The sequence below is a fragment of the Balaenoptera borealis genome (genome assembly GCF_965194805.1).
Source record: "Balaenoptera borealis genome assembly, chromosome: 17".
Classification (NCBI taxonomy): Eukaryota; Metazoa; Chordata; class Mammalia; order Artiodactyla; family Balaenopteridae; genus Balaenoptera; species Balaenoptera borealis.
The window spans coordinates 82,803,678-82,824,167 of NC_138876.1; the positions used below are offsets into that span (position 1 = coordinate 82,803,678).

The 20,490-nt window shown below is 47.9% G+C and overlaps 1 protein-coding gene across 2 annotated transcripts; it reads left to right on the plus strand.

Moving 5' to 3' along the window:
* The first annotated feature begins 7,130 nt into the window (after positions 1–7,130).
* CLXN (calaxin) lies at positions 7,131–17,018 on the plus strand. 2 transcript variants are annotated; one of them, XM_082363193.1, is made up of 6 exons: positions 7,131–7,309; positions 11,317–11,475; positions 12,205–12,309; positions 12,974–13,125; positions 13,395–13,499; positions 16,336–17,016. In XM_082363193.1, the coding sequence occupies exons 1-6, from the start codon at positions 7,252–7,254 to the stop codon at positions 16,393–16,395; spliced, it is 639 nt and encodes a 212-aa protein (XP_082219319.1). In that variant the 5' UTR covers positions 7,131–7,251; the 3' UTR covers positions 16,396–17,016. The 2 variants fall into 2 exon arrangements, with proteins under 2 accessions (XP_082219319.1, XP_082219320.1); XM_082363194.1 differs by having other exon boundaries at positions 7,133–7,521; positions 16,336–17,018.
* Positions 17,019–20,490: the final 3,472 nt, after the last annotated feature.

The window sequence follows — 20,490 nt, forward strand, 5'->3', positions numbered from 1 at the left end:
ATGGGGATGAAAAAAATAGAAAACCTACTTCCAAAGTTTCAAGGATGTCATTGAAAAGGACACGTGAATTTAAGCTAAAAAAACTGAAGGGAATTTGGTGTGCTTTTTGGAAACATTATAAAGATTCTTCTTCTTGTCCAAGAGAAAACACTTCCTCTGCTGACACAGGAAGGAAGGGTAGGTGGACTCCCTGACGGTAGCCGGGGAAGAGGTGAAAATTTAGAAGGTTCATGAAGGATGACGTCTATTCTCTGTCTGAAGTAAGAGGCGAGGCTACATGCTCAGGTGTGACACCTCAGAGCATCAAGAGGAACAAAGAAAAGTAGCAACAGCCCTCACAAATCACTGAGAAACAATTGCCCCACCGTGAGTTATTATTAGAACGATTTTTGTTGCTGTTGTTTAAGTGACAACGTGTATTCCAGGGCAGGCTCTCGAGACCATGTGTTCTCCTGTTTGTAGGACAGTCACATGCGTGTCCTAAGAGCAGTATTCTGAGATGTGCGGGAGAGGATGTGACCCTTTATTCGTTTATCTGCTTCCAGAGTGTCACGGGCATTGCCCTTAAACATGTGCCTGGTTAAGCGGAGTTTGGGATTAAATTCTCTGGTTTTGACTGAACTAGCCCTGAAAAAAAGGACAAGTAGGTTGAAATCATTTCTTCGCAGAAACCCCGATTTGAGGGTAACAGTGACACAAAAGGCACAAGCCCACAAGCAGGGAACAGAGAAGCCCGGCCCCCTCCCATGGAGCTCTCCCACCGAGAGTAGGACAATCTACTCAGATCTGCAAGAAGCTGGCCACAGAGAGACACACATTTATTAACTAGAAAGATTATCCCATTTATGAGATTACAAATGAATCATTGGAAAGGAAGCTTGAACTGAGAGTGCACTGTGATTTACAATATAAACTAATGACAGCATGAGCAGTAAGACAATTAAAAATAAGCGTGTACAATGGGGAGAATAATATTTACAATTTTTTAAAGATATTTAAGGGTTGGGAATACTCAACATAGTACTTTATTTTTAATTAACTTAATGAGAAATATTTGTAAATCTCACTTGGGGTCTCTTGCTTCATAGTAAGAGAAAAAAAGCCAAATAGCTTTGGGGCAACACTTGCTCTTTCTGGAGACAGTATGTCAAGATTATAAATCATTCATTCTTCAGCAAACACAACTGGAAGATGCACATAAAATAGCTATGTTCGTTTGAAGCATTAAAGACGGAGTGTATCCCGTTCCAGTCGGGGGACTGGCTGCCCCACTTGGCTGGACAGTATGTATTGCTCAGGGTAGACGATCTGTGACATGCGACCCCAAGCTCCAACGCTGTAGAGCAGTGAAGATCGTCCACTCACTCAGTGTCCACACAAGGTCCCCTTGACCAGGACGCTCTAAGGAGTGTCTGCCCTCCAAGGATTTACCGCGGAGCCCCAGCCTCCTGAAACGTGTACCCCGCCCCCTTCCCAGCTGCTCGAAGGGGACCATGCAGAGATCAGTGGTGTGGCCAGGCCGGGGCAGCCCCTCTCACTTCTGCCCACGTCCCACTGGCCAGGACCCGGTGATATGGTCCTGTCTTGATGCGAAGGGCTGAGAAGGGTGGTCTTCCCACAGGACCAGGAGGAATATTAAGGGTGCACTGCTAACCATCACCATGTATGTCTAACATGTCTAAGCTTATGGTGCTTGATCAACTGTGTTTCAAGAGCAAAATGCTGAGTCTCTAAATAATAGAGATGCCAAAGAAAGTATATTCTCACACAAAAGGAAGTAATAAATAAAAAGACTGTTTTATTGAAAATAAAATGTGAAGCTGTGAAGCTTTGACCACAGTGAAAAAACAAAACAAAACAAAAACCCCAGAGTAAGGCTATAGAGATAGCACCAGACAATTAAGTAAGTCATTTGTAAGCTGTAGTGAGGAAGTTAATTCAAAGTGATCAAAGTCAGTAGTGTAGTCAACTTTATAAAAACAGAGACTTAAAATGCTATGGAACTTTGACAATAATTCACAACGAGGGAGGGTGGGGACACGGTGGTGGACCCTTTTGTGCTGCACTGATGCTTACTGTTCAGAGCACCGCAGAGAATGCAAACACTCTCAAGGTCCAGGATGAGCTGTGAGTCATCTATTTTCCTCAAAGACAGGCATTCCAGCTTTGCCTGCGTTTTCTGTGATGTGCAGCTCAACTAACAGATGCTGGTGCCACTTCCGGCAGGGGGAGGGGTGGATGAGCAGTAAAAACTCAACAACCCACTGATGACAAACACGCTCAGGAAATTTGGAATAGACGACCGCTTCCTAATCTGATGTAGGACATCTGTGAGAAATCTAGAGCAAACAGCACGTGTGATGCGGAACAATGGGCACCTTCCCTCCAACACAGGAAGCAAAGCGAGGGTCCGCTCTCGCCACTGCTCTTCAGCATCACGCTGGACGGGGGCAAAAGCAGGGACCTCGCTTTGTTCCCTCTGTTGGAGGGAACGTGCCCAATACTGATTTAAAAAGGCATACAGATTGGAAAAGAAGAAGTAAAAATGTCCTTATTTGTAGGGAACATGATCATCAATGTAGAAAATCTTAAATAATCTACAAAAAATCTAGTAAAAGAATATATGAGTGTAGCATGGTTCCAGCATACAAGATCAGTGTACAAATATCAATTATATTTTATGTACTATCAAAGAACAATTGCAATATTAAACATTGCATTTATATTAGCATCAAAAATACTATGAATACATGTACACATGCTCCGATGTGTACACTTAAAACCTCAAAACAATGCTGAGAGAAACTAATGAAGACCTACATAAATGGAGAGATGTACCATGTTCATGGATCAGAAAAATCAATACCTTAGTGAAGACGTCAATTCTACCCAAATTGCTATATAGATGTGATGCAACACCTCAGCAGGATTTTGTTTCTTTGGAAATGGACAAGCTGATTCTAAAAGTCATATGAAATGAAAAGAATGTTAATTAATCAAAACAATTTTGAAAAAGAACAACATTACAGAACTTACACCACCTGATTTGAAGATTCACTATAAAACTACAGAAATGAGCACAGTGTGATGCTGGCAAAAGAATAGCCACAGTGATCAATGGAACAGAATAGATAGCCCAAAACTAAGCCCACACTATATAAGTATTTGACAATAATTCAATGGAAAATGAAGTCTTTTATATAAATCAGATACCCATATGAAAAATAATGAACATTAACCCTTACCTCAGACACATACAAAAATTAACTGAAGGAAACCAGCAGTCTAAATGTAAGAGATAAACCACGTAAAAAATACAGGAAAAAAATCTTTATGGCTTTGGATTAGGCAAAATATTTTTAAGCAGCACACAAAAAGCATGAACCATAAAATTAAATTGTGGTAGATTGAACTTCATCAAAACTCAAAACTTTTGCTTTTCAAAGGCCACTAGTAAAAGAATAAAAGTCACAGACTTTATTCTGATAACGGTATTCCATTCCTAATACATAAAGAATACTTACAACCTAATATTAAAAAGAAATTCAATTCAGTAGTCATAGGCAAATGCAAATGAAAATCACAAGGAGTCTGCACTATACACCCACTAATGACCAAACTTAAGAAGGCTGGCAATCCTGAGTGCTGGTGAGGACTGGGGGCAAGGGAGCCCTGGGCAGGTCCCACGTCCCTGGGGGGTGATTCAGACAGCACAGTGGCCAGAGGCAGGCTCTGGGCCCGGGACCCAGCAGGCCACAGGAGGGAGCCCGGTGGGTTCCTCAGGACATCGTGGGCAGTTCCATGAGGCTTGGAGGGTCAGCTCCCTTACTCAACCTGCTGACTGATTATTGCTGTCACAGTAATTACTTATCACAGGCCACTCCGTAGTTTCCAGCATCAGAAGCATATGTAAGACGTGAGGGCCCCAACCTCAGTAGACCTCGGGTATCTACCTTCCCCACCAGTCACTTGCTTAAGGTTCCCAAAAATTACCTAGAGATATGTTAACAGCAGTGAGTGTTTGGTGTGTATATTCGTTAAATTTCTTCTTCACTCCCCAGCCCTTTAAGGGCCCTGCTGTGCATTCACAGGGGTCTCCAGGACGGGGGCTGCGGAGGAAGGGGCTCTGGGCTCCTCCCGGTCAGGCGACTCCTCTCCCTGAGTGTGGACCATGGAGCCTGGGCTGTGCTGGGAAACGCAGAAGGATGACAGACAGGTGACAGACAAAGGGATTCAGTGATAAAAACAGACACAAATACGGGGAGCGAGGGATCATGTAATTCACAGTCCAGTGGGGAGGAGAGATCAGAGGAAGAAAGTCATCACTCATCGTGGCAAGCGCTGGAGGGGCAGTCCCGAGGCAAAGAAGGAGGACAGAGGCAGGAGGGATTCACTCAATTCTCTGAAGAGGTGCCTCAGGGGATGGGGTGAAGAACTGGCAGGGGTCCTGGAGGGAGACGGCCCCGTGCTGTCAGAGGGGCTGGGGGAGCAGCTTGGGGGAGAGAAAGCAGTGAGAGACCAGAGGAGGGTCACCTGCCCGAAAGGTTGGCTAAAGTCCCCACGGAACTTCTCGTTACTCGCCCTACAGCATAAAACTGGTACAAATGAATATAAATTATGTAGATAACTAACCTTTATATTTTCCTTTCATTAAAGTAATTTCATAATAGATTTGTAATATACTTGAAAATCAATTCTGTGATGTCATTTCCCACAGCTTCCAAATGCCTCCATCATAAAAGGTCCACATTGAGGGAAACACTTTCATCAATTTGACGTCCAAGCTCTTTATTATGGCAAAATTCCAATTAATTGTGAGTCTAAGAGAAAACTGTTTGCACACAAAATTAAAGGAAGCATTTATAGCTTTCATAGTCACTTTAACGTACTTTTGTATTCACAAAAGCATCCATCTCAAAGCTGCTTGACTCTGGAAAGTTCTATGATCACTTCATGCACAGCACAAATTCAGCCCAGTTTTTCCTTGTTCTATTACTGATTGATTTGATATGAGGTGACTGTTCAGGCCTAATTGCCTCTCTTGGAAAAAGCCCTTGGGACGCAACGCTGCATCTCCTCCACACACGCAACTAAACCTATGGACAGAAATTACAACCGGCTCTGAGATGCACTCAGCAGACTCTATCAGGCCTGCAGCTCGTTCTAAGGTCTAAAAATATTAAGTTCAGAATGTCACAAGAATGTAGAGAACGCTCTGAGGTTTGCCAGTATGTGGACAAAAGACGCCCCTAGTAAATACCTGCTTTCCCTGAGAAAGGTTTGCAAGACCATATGGTGAGGCCAGTTCCACAATGCTCTCAGAGACACGAGAGAGATGCTATGGCGAATTTATAAAGTTTTGGCTAAAAGAATAACATAGAAGAAAGACCTGGGGGAAGGGGAGCTGGGAGTAGGACGCGTCACCAAGGCTTCTCGGCAGGTGCAGGATCTCTGCTGCTAGAACAGATCTGACTCCTAATCAGCCTTCTGTGGCACTGCCCTTCCATTAGCTTTTCCCCTTTAAGGGAACACAGATGGCGGGGCCCAGGCCTGAAGCTTATGAAGGAAGAATGGATTTGCTCCCCAAAGGTGCTCGAGAAGCTTCCAGCGCATGAGGTCTGCCCAGACGCCTGAGCTCGCCCAGCGAGGTGCTCCCACCCGTGGAGGCCGCCCCCCAGACATGTCAGCAGGGAGTCAGTTCAGCACACCTGGTAGGGACAGGAGCGGCCCGTGGCTCCTCGTCCTAACTCCTGACAGCCACGCTTTTGGCTGCGTGTCTTTATAACAAGTACCCCAACAATCGCTCTGGACTAAATATTTGCCACAGCTCTGGCATCTGACAAATCACTAAGGTCTCGCAGTGCGTGTATCAGAATACATCCATCCCCATTTGTTCCCTACAGTCCTAGTAGAAACGCCGCACCTGCCGGACAAGGGCACGAACAGGAATACCACTTAACTGTTAACTGTTGCAATCTCACAATCACTATCACTTCATATTAGTTAATCGTTCTCAGGGAATTTGCTTCAGCATAATACAGTGCCTGCCTGCCTTCCCCAAGCATCCTCGACCCTGGATTCAAACAGCACCCCAGTCCTCCATCCAACCAACAAATGAAACAAGGAAAGAGAATCAGAGACCTCATGTGGGGTTGTGACATACGGTTGGCAGAATTTTTCTGCTTTCACTTTAACAACGACAGTACACACACTATAGAATAATTTGTATTCAAAAGCATTTTGCCTTCTGAAGCGAAACAAGTGACATGTTGGAGAATACTGTAGGTTTTTTGCTCCTGGCTGAGCTAACCCATGTTATCGCTGTCTTAATTCAAAGAGGGTGTTTCATCTGTGTTAAGAGCAGAAAGTCCTCTCATGATAAAGATGTAAGGACTAGCCTTTGTTTGCAGTCAAAGAACCTGTCTTTCAAATAAGTAGAAGATCCACTTTACTGGGATATTTTCCAGAAAAGCAAGGTCAGGCTGCACCCCAGAGCTAGTGTCAGCTGTCAGCTCGTCTTGATGTGGGAGGTTGCCTCTTTAACCAGCTTAAACGTTGCCAGGGGCTCTCCCCATCCTCCAGGGACGGCCTCCGGCCCCACCTCAAGAATGAATGGGGGGCGGGGAACTAGTCCAAGCGCCTCTTGCTCTCAGTAACATCACCAAAAACTTGAAGATATCCTGTGGCACACTCCCTCCTGGCAAAAGGACTGGCAACCTGAGAGCGAGCCCCTCACCCTCCCGCACCCGCAAAGCCGTCGTCTGGACCACACGTGCTCACTCCTGCAACCCCCGGGTTCCCAGACCTCCCTGAGGACCTGAAGCCTCCCTGGTGTCGCGCTCACCACCCAAGACATCCCCACAGAATTCAGCCCTGAGGACTCACGGTGCGTCTCATTAAAGGGGCTGTGAACTCGAGCCAGCCACACCTGGAGGGTCACCCGCCGACGTCACAGTCGGAACGCAGCCCCAGCGCGCCTGGCCGGCCCTCCCAGGGAGACAGTGCCGGCCCGGGAGCCAATCAGCTGCCGCCCAGGCGTTGCCATGGCCACGTCGCCGGTTAGGACCACGCCCGCCCCAGCCCGGCAGCCAATCGGCGACCGCCAAGCCGTTGCCATGGCCACGTCGCGTGTTAGGACCGCGCACGCGCACAGGGGAGACTCGCCGGCAGCCCGAGGCCCAGGGCTCGAGAGGGTCCCGGCAGCCGCCGCCCCCGGACACGGGCCGCGGCGCGGTTCCCTGAGCCGCCGGCATGAACCGCAAGAAGCTGCAGAAGCTGACGGACTCCTTAACTAAAAATTGCAAGCACTGTAAGTAAGAATCAGGTGCGGGGTGTGCAGAGGCTCCTGGGCCAGGTCCTGTCCTGCCCGGTGCTGGTGTCCCGCCTGCAGAGTCCGAGCGCAGTCGGAGCCCTCTCCACGCCCGACCCTAAAGAGAAGTCTGGAAGGGAACACCAGCATCAGCTGCTTGGGGCCGGCACCCCCGGCGCCCATGATCTTACGGCGCATTTCCCGGTATCCAGGTATCTAGTGCTGTACCCGCACACATGCACATACTTGCTTCTCAGACCTTCTCTTAACTTACCCTTACGTTATAGAAACGTGATTTATATACCCTGGAGACCCATGTGGATTTAGCTTCAGACACAGGTGGAAAACAAGCACTAAAAACCACCGAACTCAAGAAAAGTAGCCCAACCAACAGCTCTTCTTAGAGCAAATCAACTGGCAAGGTCCAAGTTTTGGAAATTACCAAGAGATCTATGAGGGAAAACAGTTTTCAGTGGTTGAACATCCTTAGGACAGATACGGTGAAGTGGCACAGAAACCTGTATCTCAGAGCAAGGAAATGTGCCTGGAAACCAAGGAGCTAAACACATGGTAAAGAATCTGTTCCCAACTCTAGACCCAACTTTCCTGCAAAGTAAAGGATTAGACTTGGCAGGTGGCAAGATGGACACCTATTGAAGACATCTACTCCCATCTCACACATATTCTGAAAAGTCGTCCTAGAATTTCACAGGTAACCTTAGAATTATATTCGGACTGAAAAACAGGACTGTGCTTGGGCAAGGAAGCTATGGATATGGCTTAGATGAGGGAGATATCTGATGAGCAAGCTTAGAAGTTGAGTGCTGATTGCAAAACTACTGCCCCTTTGAAAAAAATAGAAGCCATAATCCCAAGACTACTCCCACTGTGCAAAGAGAGAACAAACATGTTTTGATGTAGTTCTAGCGATTATGGGATCTAGTGCCTTCTAATCATACTTAGTATCTTATATACTGAGTGGTAGGAAACCCTGTCAGGATGGTGCTGGAAATAAAGGTTAGGCTGTGTATAAGCATCTTAAACGTCTAAAAAAAGTCATCCTATAATTTAAGATATTATTATGGTTATTATAATCTGATGAGAGTTTTGTCCTGTTGTTTTTCTTAAAATACTTTCATTTCTGGGAAAAGGCCAGATCTTAAACATCTAGTAAACATTTTAAATAAACAATGCAATAACTGCTATATACAACGAACACTGAATTTGATTTAGTTCCTGTTCAAGTGAGTTTGCAATGTATTGCAGATATTCTGTGAACATATTAAAAGATAAGTGAGGGTTTCCCTGGTGGCTCAGTGGTTAAGAATCTGCCTGCCAATTCAGGCGACACTGCTTTGAGCCCTGGTCCGGGAAGATCCCACATGAGGAGCAACTAAGCCCATGCGCCACAAGTATTGAGCCTGCACTCTAGAGCCCGCAAGCCACAACTACTGAGCCCTCGCGCCACGACTACTGAAGCCCACGCACCTAGAGCCCGTGCTCCGCAACAAGAGAAGCCACTGCAATGAGAAGCCCGTGCACCACAACGAAGAGTAGCCCCTGCTCGCCGCAACTAGAGAAAGCCTGCGCGCAGCAACGAAGACCCAACGCAGCCAAAAATAAAATAAATAAAATAAATTTATAAAAGAAAAAGATAAGTGAAAACACGGCAAGAAAACCAGTCAACTCTTTTGATTTTTGTGCTTACATAAAATTTTTAAAGTGAGCCTTAAGAACCTTGATGATTACTAGTTAAATTCTATAGAAATAGTGACTAATCATGGGCATTATAATAATTTTGAGTTTCTTTAAACAGAGGACCTTTCTTCTAAAGTTAGATTTCCTTTTAGTTGCCAGGTGATAATCCCACCAAGATGAAATGGGATTTTGTAGAATCAAAGGAGAAAGTATCTTAAATTGTGGTCTAGTTAATCCACCATTCTGCAGATCTGATATGCACAGCAGACTTACACCAATGCAAAAAGATGAAAATCCATTCTCAAATTTCCTTAATTTCATTTAGTATTGTATTCTTTTTTTTCAATATTTATTTATTTATTTGGCTGCGCTGGGTCTTAGTTGCGGCACGTGGATCTTTTAGTTGTGACATGATATAAGAAACATTTCAGCAGGAGAATTTTTCCTATGGAAAAATTACGCATCTTGGATCTTTTGGGGAATAAATCAAGCTAATACTCTTTCACTTTTGTTTCAGCTGGGATGGAAAAATGGCTAATCAACATCCCCTCAGCTAGCATTTCATATATGTGATCAGACTGCATCATTCTTCATGCAAGTTTTTCTTCCCCAACCATTAACATCACTTTTTATTTTTAGAGTTTTTTTATTGTGGTTAAATATACATAGCATAAAATTTACCATTTTAATTATTTTAAGTGCACCGCTCAGGGGCACTAAGTACGTTCACATTGTTGTGCAGCTGTCACCACCATCCATCTCCAGAACTTTCTCATCTTTCCAGCTGAAACTCTGTCCCCATTAAACTGTTGCTCCCCACTTCCCCCTCCCCCAGCCCCTGGCACCCACCGTCTACTTTTTGTCTCTATGAATTTCACCACTCTGGGTCCATCATATAATATTTGTCCTGTTTCGTCTGGCTTGTTTCACTCAGCATGACGTAGTCAAGAGTCAGGCAAGTTGTAGCATGAGTCACAATTTCCTCCCTTTTTAAAGCTGAATCAGAGTCCATTGTATGGATGGACCACATCTTATGCATCCACTCATCCACCCATGGACACCTGGATTGCTCCCACCTTCTGGCTATTGTGACTACTGCTGCTATGAATAATGGTGTACAAGTTTCAGAGTCCCTGCTTTCAATCCTTTGGGGCAAATACCCAGAAGTGGAATCACTGGATTATGTAGTATTTCTATGTGTAATTGTTTTTGAAGAAGTGACATACCATTCATACCGTTTTCTGTGGCAACTAAAGGCTCTTTTTAAAATTATAACCATTACATTATTTTCTACTATTTATCAATTTATTTACTAAATCACTTGTTTTCCAAAGTTTTCAATGTTCCTCTTAAATTGTGGCACCCCAAACTGGAAATCGCCCTCAAGCCTATCCTGGCCTGCAAGATGAGGTGGGATTTATCCATTTCTTTGGGCTGTTTTCCTTTACATGCACACAGCTTCCGTCCTTGTTTTTAAAAATACTCAACCTTAATTTTGGCTTGTTTTGAAATAAAATCTTCCCCATCTTCCACCTTTACCTCATATTTAAACTCACCTTTATGTTCTTAATGCCAGACACTAATCCTTCCACCTACACACCTCGGACAGCGACGGGGGCACGATTAGCTCAGCGTCTACAGCACCGCCCTCTACGCAGTCGTGTGTGTGCAAGCGTGCATGTGTGTGCACACCCTTTAGACAAAAAAGGCCTTCCTCCAAGGTGCTGCTGCATGGCTGCCTGTTAATTTCCATCCCTCACAGCAAGAACCTTACTGGGTGCTAGAATATGCTTAAATCCTTCTTTATTGGAAAATAGGTGACTCTGATTTCCAAATTCTGGCTCACGGCTTCACGTAAGCTAATGTGAGATGAAAGTTGTTGCCTGGTTTGGGGGAGGCTGGTATCTGTTTCCAGGGAAAAGTTAAACTGTAAATCTCACGAACGCCTATAATCAAAATGCTGGGGGAAAGTTACCATTTTTAACATCACCATGGTTACTTAGAATCAGACCCCACAATCCGCATTCAGGTGACCTGGCTAACATTATCGTCCTTTTTCTAAATGTGACTGCACTTACATCTGTTGGGAGGGAGGACTGCTGCCCTTCCTTTAGTGGGAACTTCCGGGTAGTGACCATCCTCTGTTAACTTGAGGGTCATGAATCTCAAAACAGGATCATCTCCTGTTGACAGCTGCCCATTGATGATTCCAGTGTCGTTCGTCTACAAAACTCATTCGTGCAAAGTTTAAGTTGGACATTAAAGATTAAAAGGCGTTTTTGTTATATCTCAATTTCATTCTTTCACAGTTAATAAATTTGAAGTGAAATGCCTCATCAATCTTTTCTATAACTTGGTGGGTGATGTGACAGAGCGGCAGGGTGTGGTCGTCGGGCTGGATCGGAACGCCTTTCGGAACATCCTGCACATGACATTTGGGATGACGGACGACATGATCATGGACAGAGGTGAGCGAACGTCAGTGTCCAGACGGGCCAAATCCAGCCATAACTGGGAAAAACAGTTTGGAGTTTGGACAAACTCTGGGTGGGAAGCTTCATGTTCTGTGTTCCCAAATCCATTTGAACATAAAAATTTAATTTTTATATTCATAGGGAAGCATGGTAGGGAAGAAGATAGCGACCACTCTTTTTGTGTATTTGGGAAGAGGACAGAGTCAACTTGAATAACTAGGTTTCCTTTCTTTACATTAGAAAACCAAAACTATTTATATTTCTACTTAGTAAATAGAACAATAAATAATAGTTTTAAAAGGACATTTAAATTTCCTTACATCATCGAGAGTATTCCAATAAAAATTAAGATATAATCTTATCTATCATGTAATAGCAGTACTTTTCTTGGGTAACAAAATATAAAATTATATGTTTTATGTTAATATATCAACAAATTTAATGTACCAATATGTGTATATGTTCATTGTTGATTCATGTATTTAGATATTCAGAATTTACTTGTTCTCACAAAGTATGAAGGGAAAATGTGAAAGCTTAAGTAAAAGAGTTTTCCAATGTTATGACACCTTAGTTTCCTCCTTTAACAAATGAGAACATGGGACCATATGGTCGTGAGGTTTTGCCTAAATTTCAGAAGTGAGTAGTGCCCATGCGGGTCCATCACTGAGAATAGAAACGCAGCACAAGTGTCATATTTTACTTCTCTCTCTTTTTTTTTAGTATTCCGAGGGTTTGACAAAGACAATGATGGTTGCATAACTGTATCAGAGTGGGTTTATGGATTATCAGTATTTCTTCGAGGAACTCTGGAAGAAAAAATGAAATGTAAGACTTCATCTTATCCTATTGGTTTGTACTTTATGATAAGTACATCTAAAGAATGTAAATCAATGTCCTCCAGCCCAGCCAGTGGGGTGGGTCTGTCTGTTGTTTGCTTGGTGTGAATTCCCATCAGCCTCTTTTATGGAGCAAATTCAGGTCAATAATAAGGGTTGAAAAAAATGAATAAAAAGGCAAATCAAGAAATTCTGAGGCGGAATCCATGCCAAGCAAGACCGCACAGGCGTGTAGCGCACATGCTGACCATGTACGCATGCGTTTAGGTATGAAGGTATTAAGTGTTTTACATATTTTGGTACTCAAATTGTCATCGTAAAACATCGATTCAAGTTTCTGATTCTTAGTTAATTCCTAACTCATACCAGTGAACTCTGTTGAAGAGGCGCATTTCAATCCATTTTCCAAGGTTTTCACTGTGAGAACGTTAAGTTGTTGTTCCTTGGTCTGCTCATTGCAGCTAAGCGTAGGAAACTTTCTATGGATTGTTGAGTATATTCAGGAAGCGGACATCAGGCATTTATTAGGGGAATTGATTGCACTGAGGCCCGAGGCTTGATGAAAGCACTACTGGAACCCTGGGCCTTGAACACCATCAGAGCCAAGGCTGCCTTCCTGGCCGCAGCACATTCGTACTGGTTCTTTCTTGAAGATTGCTTTGCCGTGTTTGACTTGAACGGCGATGGCTTCATCTCGAAGGAAGAGATGTTCCACATGCTGAAGAATAGCCTCCTGAAGCAGCCGTCCGAGGAGGACCCCGACGAAGGCATCAAAGACTTGGTGGAAATAACCCTGAGGAAAATGGTACGATGGGTAATTTAGAGTTTCCTCGTGAAATCCGCAGATACGGGGTAGAAATAAGAATTCAAATTAGAGTAACTCTCAGTCTCCTGCCTGGTGAACGACAGCACTCGGACTGTGCTCTTTTATCATAATATGACAGTTTCTTTCAATGTCAGTACTTAGCCTCATACTTTTCTGACGTCTTCTTTGTGAACACTGGGCCATGAGAAGACAGTGTGTGTTTGTGATGTGTTTTCCATGTTAACTGCGGTATGGCCGGTCGACCCCAGGACCACGACCACGACGGGAAGCTGTCCTTCGCAGACTATGAACAAGCTGTGAGGGAGGAGACTCTTCTGCTGGAAGCGTTTGGACCGTGTCTTCCTGACCCAAAGGTAACGGCACTACGTTCACAGAGCAGTGACCAAAATGTCATGTAGGAGCCACAGCCCAGGACTTCTTGGTTTGGCAAGTGGTCAGATGACTCACGTTCGCCCACAGAGAACAGCTTCTAAAGAGAGAAAGGCCGCCGAGGAAAAGGGGCTGGTTCATGTCATTGTGCTAGTGTAGCCCGGTGCGACTTTTTCATTCACTGACTTGTTTTTTCCAGTAAGAAACGATTATTGAAGCGTAATGTGGGCCAGAAACCCGGATGAAAAGCCAACGTGAAACTAATCACACAACAGTGTGATAAGCATTATTATAACACTAGTCAGTGCCTGGAGCAGTGCCCCATCTCTGCCAGCGTGCCAAAAGCGCTGTGCCCGTGTGGTTTCACACCATCCCCTGACAACCTTATGATGCCCACGTGGTTTCACACCATCCCCTGACAACCTTATGAAGTAGGCAGTATTATTGTCGTCATTTTACAAACGAGGAAACCGAGGCCCAGAGGGTTTAGGCAACTTGTCCGAGTTCACCGGGGCCCTGGTGCTGGAGCTCAGGGGGGTATGTGTAGTCAAGAAGGAGCATGGAAACCAGCTACAGGGAGATGGGGGGATGGCTGGAGGGACAAGGAAGTGTCCCCAGGTCTTTGCGGACACAGCGGTCAGCCAGATGCCCTAGGGGGAGAAGGGCCCAAGCAGAGAGAATGACATGCATGAGAGAGGGAAGGGGGGAATACGAAGGAACCTGTATTAGAAGAGCCTCTGGGGTCATGAGACTGATGATGAGGCTGGAAGACACAGAGGGCCAAGTCCATGAAGCTCGGAGCTGGATTTTGTCTTGAAGATCATGAGGATTTGTTGGAAGATTTTAGGCAGATGGAGTGATGTGATATATAAATATTACCCTATACCCACCCACCCCAATCTCTAGTCTGTATCTCCAGCTACCTTCTTAACATACAGAGTAGATGATCTCAATAAACTCTTGATTTTCCCCCCAAACTTGCCCCTCCCCCAGTCCTCCCTAACTCAATAAATGACACCCCCATGCACTCAGGTGTTCAGTCAAAACCCTAGGAGTCATCCTTAACCTCTCTGTTGTAACACTTTTCACTACTCTTTCAAAATAAACCCTTGAATATAATCTCTTCTCCCACGTCTGTTGGCCACCAGCCTCCATCAAGCCGCTGTCATCGGTCACCCAGCCCAGGTCATGCTTCCACTGCTGTCCCCCTACTGACTGTCCTCCACAATACCCAGTATATTTAAAAACACAAAGGCTCTCATGCCCCTCTTTTGCTCGAGCCCCTCCCCAGTGGGCTCTGAAGCTGCACGAGGCCCCTGTCTCTCTTTGCAGCCACGTCTCCTGCTGTGTCCCGTCCTCTCTTCCCCTGGAGCCGCCCCGGCCACCTGCCCTGCCTCCCTGGTGCCCTTGTGCTCACCGTGACCTCTGTCCAGAATGTTTCCCCCAGACCTCGCCTCGTTCAGTCTCTGCTCAGATGCTGTTGATCATCTTGACTTCTCCTCCCCTCCATCCCTTACCCTGCTTCCTTTTCTTCATAGTTCTTATCATCACACAGAATATATTTACTCACTTATTGTCTGTCTCGACATGTAGATGTAAGATCCCTAAGGCAGGAACTTGGGGGTTTTTCACCATATTTCCTCACATGTAGTGTGTAGCACATGGTGGGTCCCTAGTAAATGTTGAGTGGATGGATGGATGGATGGATGGATGGATGGGTGGGTGGGTAGATGGATGTGTGGGTAGATGCATGGGTAGATGGGTGGACGGGTGGACGGGTGGGTGGATGGGTGGGTGGGCGGGTGGGTGGGTGGATCGATGGACGGGTGGACGGATGGACAGGTGGACGGATGGACGGATGGACAGGTGGACGGATGGACGGGTGGATGGATGGATGTGTGGGTGGATGGATGTGTGGGTGGGTGCATGGGTAGATGGGTGACGGGTGGTTGGATGGGTGGGTGGATGGATGGACGGATGGACGGGTGGATGGATGGGTGGATAGATCTCAGAAGTGCCTGATGGAGAGTCCTGGATCTGATGGAGAGTCCTGGATCTATGTCCTTCCATCTCCTCAGAAACTCCATCATTTACCTTCATCTTTACCCTACATCTTCAACCTCCTTCCTCACTACTAAAACCTTCCCATCAGAATTTAAACAGACCTAAACCTGTCACATCTGACAAACAAAAGGGAAGGGAGGGAGGGAGGGAGGGAAGAAAAGGAGAGAACTTCCCCTAATTCCACAGCTGCTTCTATTTCCTGTCCAAGGCTTGTTTTGTCACAGCCAAGCATCTTGGAAGAATTGTCCATATTTATGAGCTACACGACCAACGCTTTTTCCCGGCCCCTCTTGAAACCGCTCTTGCCAAGGTCACCCCCGCCTTGTTGAGAAAGCCCAGGCGGTAGGCCCTTGGGTTCGTGTCTTGCTCGAGCTCGTCCCTCCCCCACCCCCAGCTCTCCGTCCAGAGCCTCCTGCTCCGGGACACATCTCCCTCGCCACGCTGAGCCCCCTGGACCCCCGATGCGCTCGCACCCACTGCAGTGAACTGAGCTCCCGGCTTCTGGCCGAGAGCCTAAGCTCATGGCGGGGGCTTCTGGGAGCCAGGCCATGGGGTCTCGCCCACCCTGTGGGCCCAGGAGCAGCGCTGGGCTGGGGCAGAGTCCACGCCTGCGGGTGAACACGCAGCCCCTCCCAGGCCCCCGACCCCACTCCTCCTCGGTCACTGCCTGTCTCTTCGGACGTTAGGAGGCTTAATGAACATTTTTTGTTTATTTTTTTGAAAGTCTGTACTAATTTGAGCACTTTCATTTTACAGAGCCAGAAAGAATTTGAAGCCCAAGTATTCAAAGATCCAAATGAATTCAATGAGGTGTGAATTCCTAAATGTCTTGTTGTCTCAAGTGAGTAGAAAAGGAGGCTCATCCGTGTTGTGTATTTTTCCTGCTTAGCTCAGAAGGTGACGGTGAATTGCGTGTTTGGTGAGCGGGGTCACGGCTGACTAACGTATATCATTCAACTTTGGCGTAAGATGCCAGTAAGATAGACGAAGACAAGGAGTTCCTTATTAGCTGTGGTTGGGTTTGGCCAGACGAGTGAACACTGCAGAGACAGGTTATCACCTAGACTGTCTGTTGACACACAACTGTCATAAAATGTTTGTATGAATGAAATGAACAGAGAGAGAGACTGTATCGTCATGAGTTATTTTCTTCACGTCAGAAAGATGCTGGGTACACGTTTAAAAATCACTGAAACTCTTGCGTCTCCCTCCCACCCTCCCTATCCCACAGGGATATATGTATATGTGTAGCTGATTCACTTTGTTATAAAGCAGAAACTAACACACCATTGTGAAGCAGTTATACTCCAATAAAGATGTTAAAAAAAAAAAAATCACTGAAACTACTGAATTTCCTTTGGAGCAGTAAATAATCAAGATGGCATCCAGAGCACGATGATTCTGGCATTTAGCATTGAAACGCCTTTCTGCTGGGCCCTGAGGGAGATTCAGAGACACGGAACCTGTTTTCATACGATCTGTGTTACTGTCTGAGGCGTCTGAGGGCACAGCCCGCTGCCCAGAGCGGCCCTGGGTAAACACCAGGGAAGGACAGTACCATGAGACACCAGGAGGCGAACCCACCTGTGGGTGGGCAGAGGCGGGCAGTGCTCTTCCCTGGATCTGAGGGGTGAGGCCTGGGTGCAGCTCTCAGCTTCCCTCTGGAGTCAGCCGGATGCCTCCCGTGCCGGCGGATGCGGAGCTCCCTCTCTGTCTGGCTCCCCTGTGTCCCCACGTGGACCCCACTCTTGGTCCCCATCCCCCGCCCTGCCCCTCAGTGCATTCCCCCCACGCCTGGGACTCCCCTTGTGCAGCCCCTCGTCTGGGGTCACGTCACACTGTGCCCACCGGCCAGGAAGCCCTGAAGACAGCCCTGCCTTCCCCCTGCCCCCCACTCTCCAGCAGGTGCCCCTGGGCGTCAGGTGGCAGCTTGAGAAAGGGCTTATGAGGCTCTTTCCCTGCCGTTCGTATTTGGATGTTCCCACATTTTTGCTGTTACAAATAGTTCCCGAAATGAACTGTCCTTGTAGATAAACCTCTTCACATGCACCATCGCTTACTTACTTGGGGTAACTTTGTAGAAGTAGGAATGCTGGCTTACAGGCCTGCATCATTTTGAGATTGGCAGCACATGTGACTTCATACCCTCCGGGAAGGCCGGCTGGGCCAACGCGTGAGGACAGAACCCGTCCCTGTGCCGCACCGTCTTTTAACCTCTTTGCCAACGCGAGGGCCCTAACTGACCGTGATTTGAACTCATGATGCAAAGAACTAATGTTATGCGTCTGTCCCTAAACGTCTTGTTGTAGGTTGGGTACAAATTGACTTCCACGTGGGTAACCCTGTTTTATTACTTGACTTTATTTAAAACTAAAAAAACCTTTAAAACAATTCTCTGTCCTTGTGGTGGAACTGAAGAGGATGCCAGCCCCTGAGGGAGAAGCCAGAGCCTCCCCGGGTAGCTCAGCGCACGCCCTGCCTCCTGCCCCTCTTCAAGATCTGCCCCAGTCGCCTCCTGCTGCACCTTGCTCGAGAGTCCCGGCCTCGCTTCATGCCACCACTGTGGTGACTCAGAGGATTTCAGCACCAAGGAGTCACTCGACTCCAGGGCAGCTCATCCGAGTACCCGCGTCCCTCTGAGGACCCCTGTGTTCTCATGCTCCGCGCCAGGCCCCGCTGCCGTCCTCCGCCCAGGCTCAGCCCATCCTGCCCACTTGGCACTGCGCCTGCCTCGGGGTGGCGGGGTCGGGCTGCGGGAAGCGGTCATAACCTGGAGAGTTGAACGCAGCCGTCCTCTCACTGGCTCCTCTAAGCGGGGCTTCCCTCCCCTCCCGCCCGCCCCCCCGCGCCCTGGGAGGCCCCTCTGGGGGGCTGCGTGACCTCCACGCAGCACAGAGAGATTCTGTTTGGGAAACAATCCTTTTTTTTTTCAACTACAGGATTTGAAAGCTATCACTGAAAACTGGTAGTCCTGCATTCTTAACCTGCAAATATCTTTGGGAACAAGATTGCACTTGTGAGAAGCCAAGCCTGCAATTGCCTGCATCATAAAATCATCCAAAACATTCACGAGTCCCACCTCGGGCTAAGCCGGGAAGGGGGGTGGTAACCCAGCCTAAGTCTAAGTCAGCCCCTGGCCTCGCCTGGTCCGCAGTGTCGATGAGGGCTCCGTGCCCTGCGACGCCCCTGCCGTCCCCCCAGCGCCGGGCATCCCTGTGACAGCCCCTCTCCCCGGCCCAGCAAGAGTTATGTCACTCTGAATGAAAGGAGATTGTTCAAGGGAATTCCCACCACATACGCTCAGAAACTGTAAAGACAGCTGTGTCTAGAGAAGGTTCCTCCGAGTCCCTCTTTCCTGATGTGCTTTCTCACCGCCCCCAACCCTCCCAGTTGTCAGGGTTCACATGGAGCTGCTATAAAAGATACATAACGGAATAGACTTGTCCCAGACTAGTGTTCATTACGACGCACTGACTGTGCAATGCCCAGAAAAGGCGGAAGTCGCGTGTGTCCCCCACCTCAGGGACCACGCTCCATCCAGGTGGAGCGCAGGACCTCCGGAAGCGCCGCCAGTCTCGGTCACCACTGAAGGAGGAGGCGACCCTAAACACAGCTGAGAGCCCGCCAGGAGGTGCCCAGTTCCCAGCAAGAGGAGGGGCAGCCGGGGTGGGGGCAGCCTGGGGACTCCACATCCCGTCCCCACAGGGGCGCACCGCTCAAGGTCCCCTCGTCCTAAGCGTGGCTTCCTGTGCCCTGTGCCGCCCACCGGATCCGCCAGGAGAACGCTCCTCCCCCGAGACCCGCGTCCCCTGTCTCCACTTCCTGCTGCCTGGCCGGACTCGGCACCCCTGCGGGAGAGGCTGTCCACCCAGAGGGCGTTGGACAAAATCGGGTGGCGTCCAGGTCATCCTGCCCTGGGCCTTGTGCACCCGTTTCCTGTCCCCACCCCCAGGTCTCGGTGTGGAGGAGGGCACAGTGGCTCAGAGCCCAGGGCGGCGAGCAGGGACGGAGCAGGCAGAGGGATGGGCACGTCCTCTCTCCGGTGGCAGCAGAGGCCAAGACACCGCCTCCTAGTGGGCGCGGTCAGCCTGGAGCTCAGGCCCGTCCAGAGACTAATGAAAACCATCTGGTCCTTAATCACCTTTAGAATACAACGGAGTCAGAAGAGGAATAAGGCAGACCCTGTGAACTCAGTGACACATCATACAAAACCCCAACGAGCACTTTTGCTTGAGGTGTCAGGCTAAATGCTACGTGATCACCCCACGCTTCCCACTCGGTCCTGGGGGCAACCAGGGGCATGACCTCCCATCTCATCCAAGATCCGCTGTCCCTCCAATGGAGGAAGTCAGGGTTTAGGGAAATCAAGAAACTTCCTCCACGCAGCAAAGTGGTACAGAGCCAGGCCACGCTCAGCCCTCGCCTGGTTCTAATGTCAGAGGCCTCTCCTCACGGTCGCGGACGGGGACATCTACTCTTCTTGCTGCTCAGGGTGACCGAGGACAGCTCCCTGCAGAGGCTTCCTGCTTCCCTTCCTGGCGGCCGGGCCGCACAGAGGGGACCGTTGATCCTCTCCAGGGCTCTTCACGTCAGAAACACCTGGGAATGTTCTTTCTTTAGTTGAATTTCCAATTTGCACGTAAAGGCGTCCGTTTCCGGAACCAAGAGGAGTCAGGACACTAGGTTGGGCCCCGCCCAGCCACGAGGGCAGCCACGCACGGAGGGGGGGCGTGAGGAGAGGTGAGGCCACTGCGGGCTGGAGGGGGAACGGCAGACGTCCTCTGGGATGGGGAGGGCTGGACCCTTCACACAGGCCAGGGCAGCGTCAGAGAGATTTCCATCTGGAGAAGCAGATGCCAAGGAGCCAAGGCCACGTGGTCCAGCAGCAAATGCAGAAGTGGTGACGTGGCT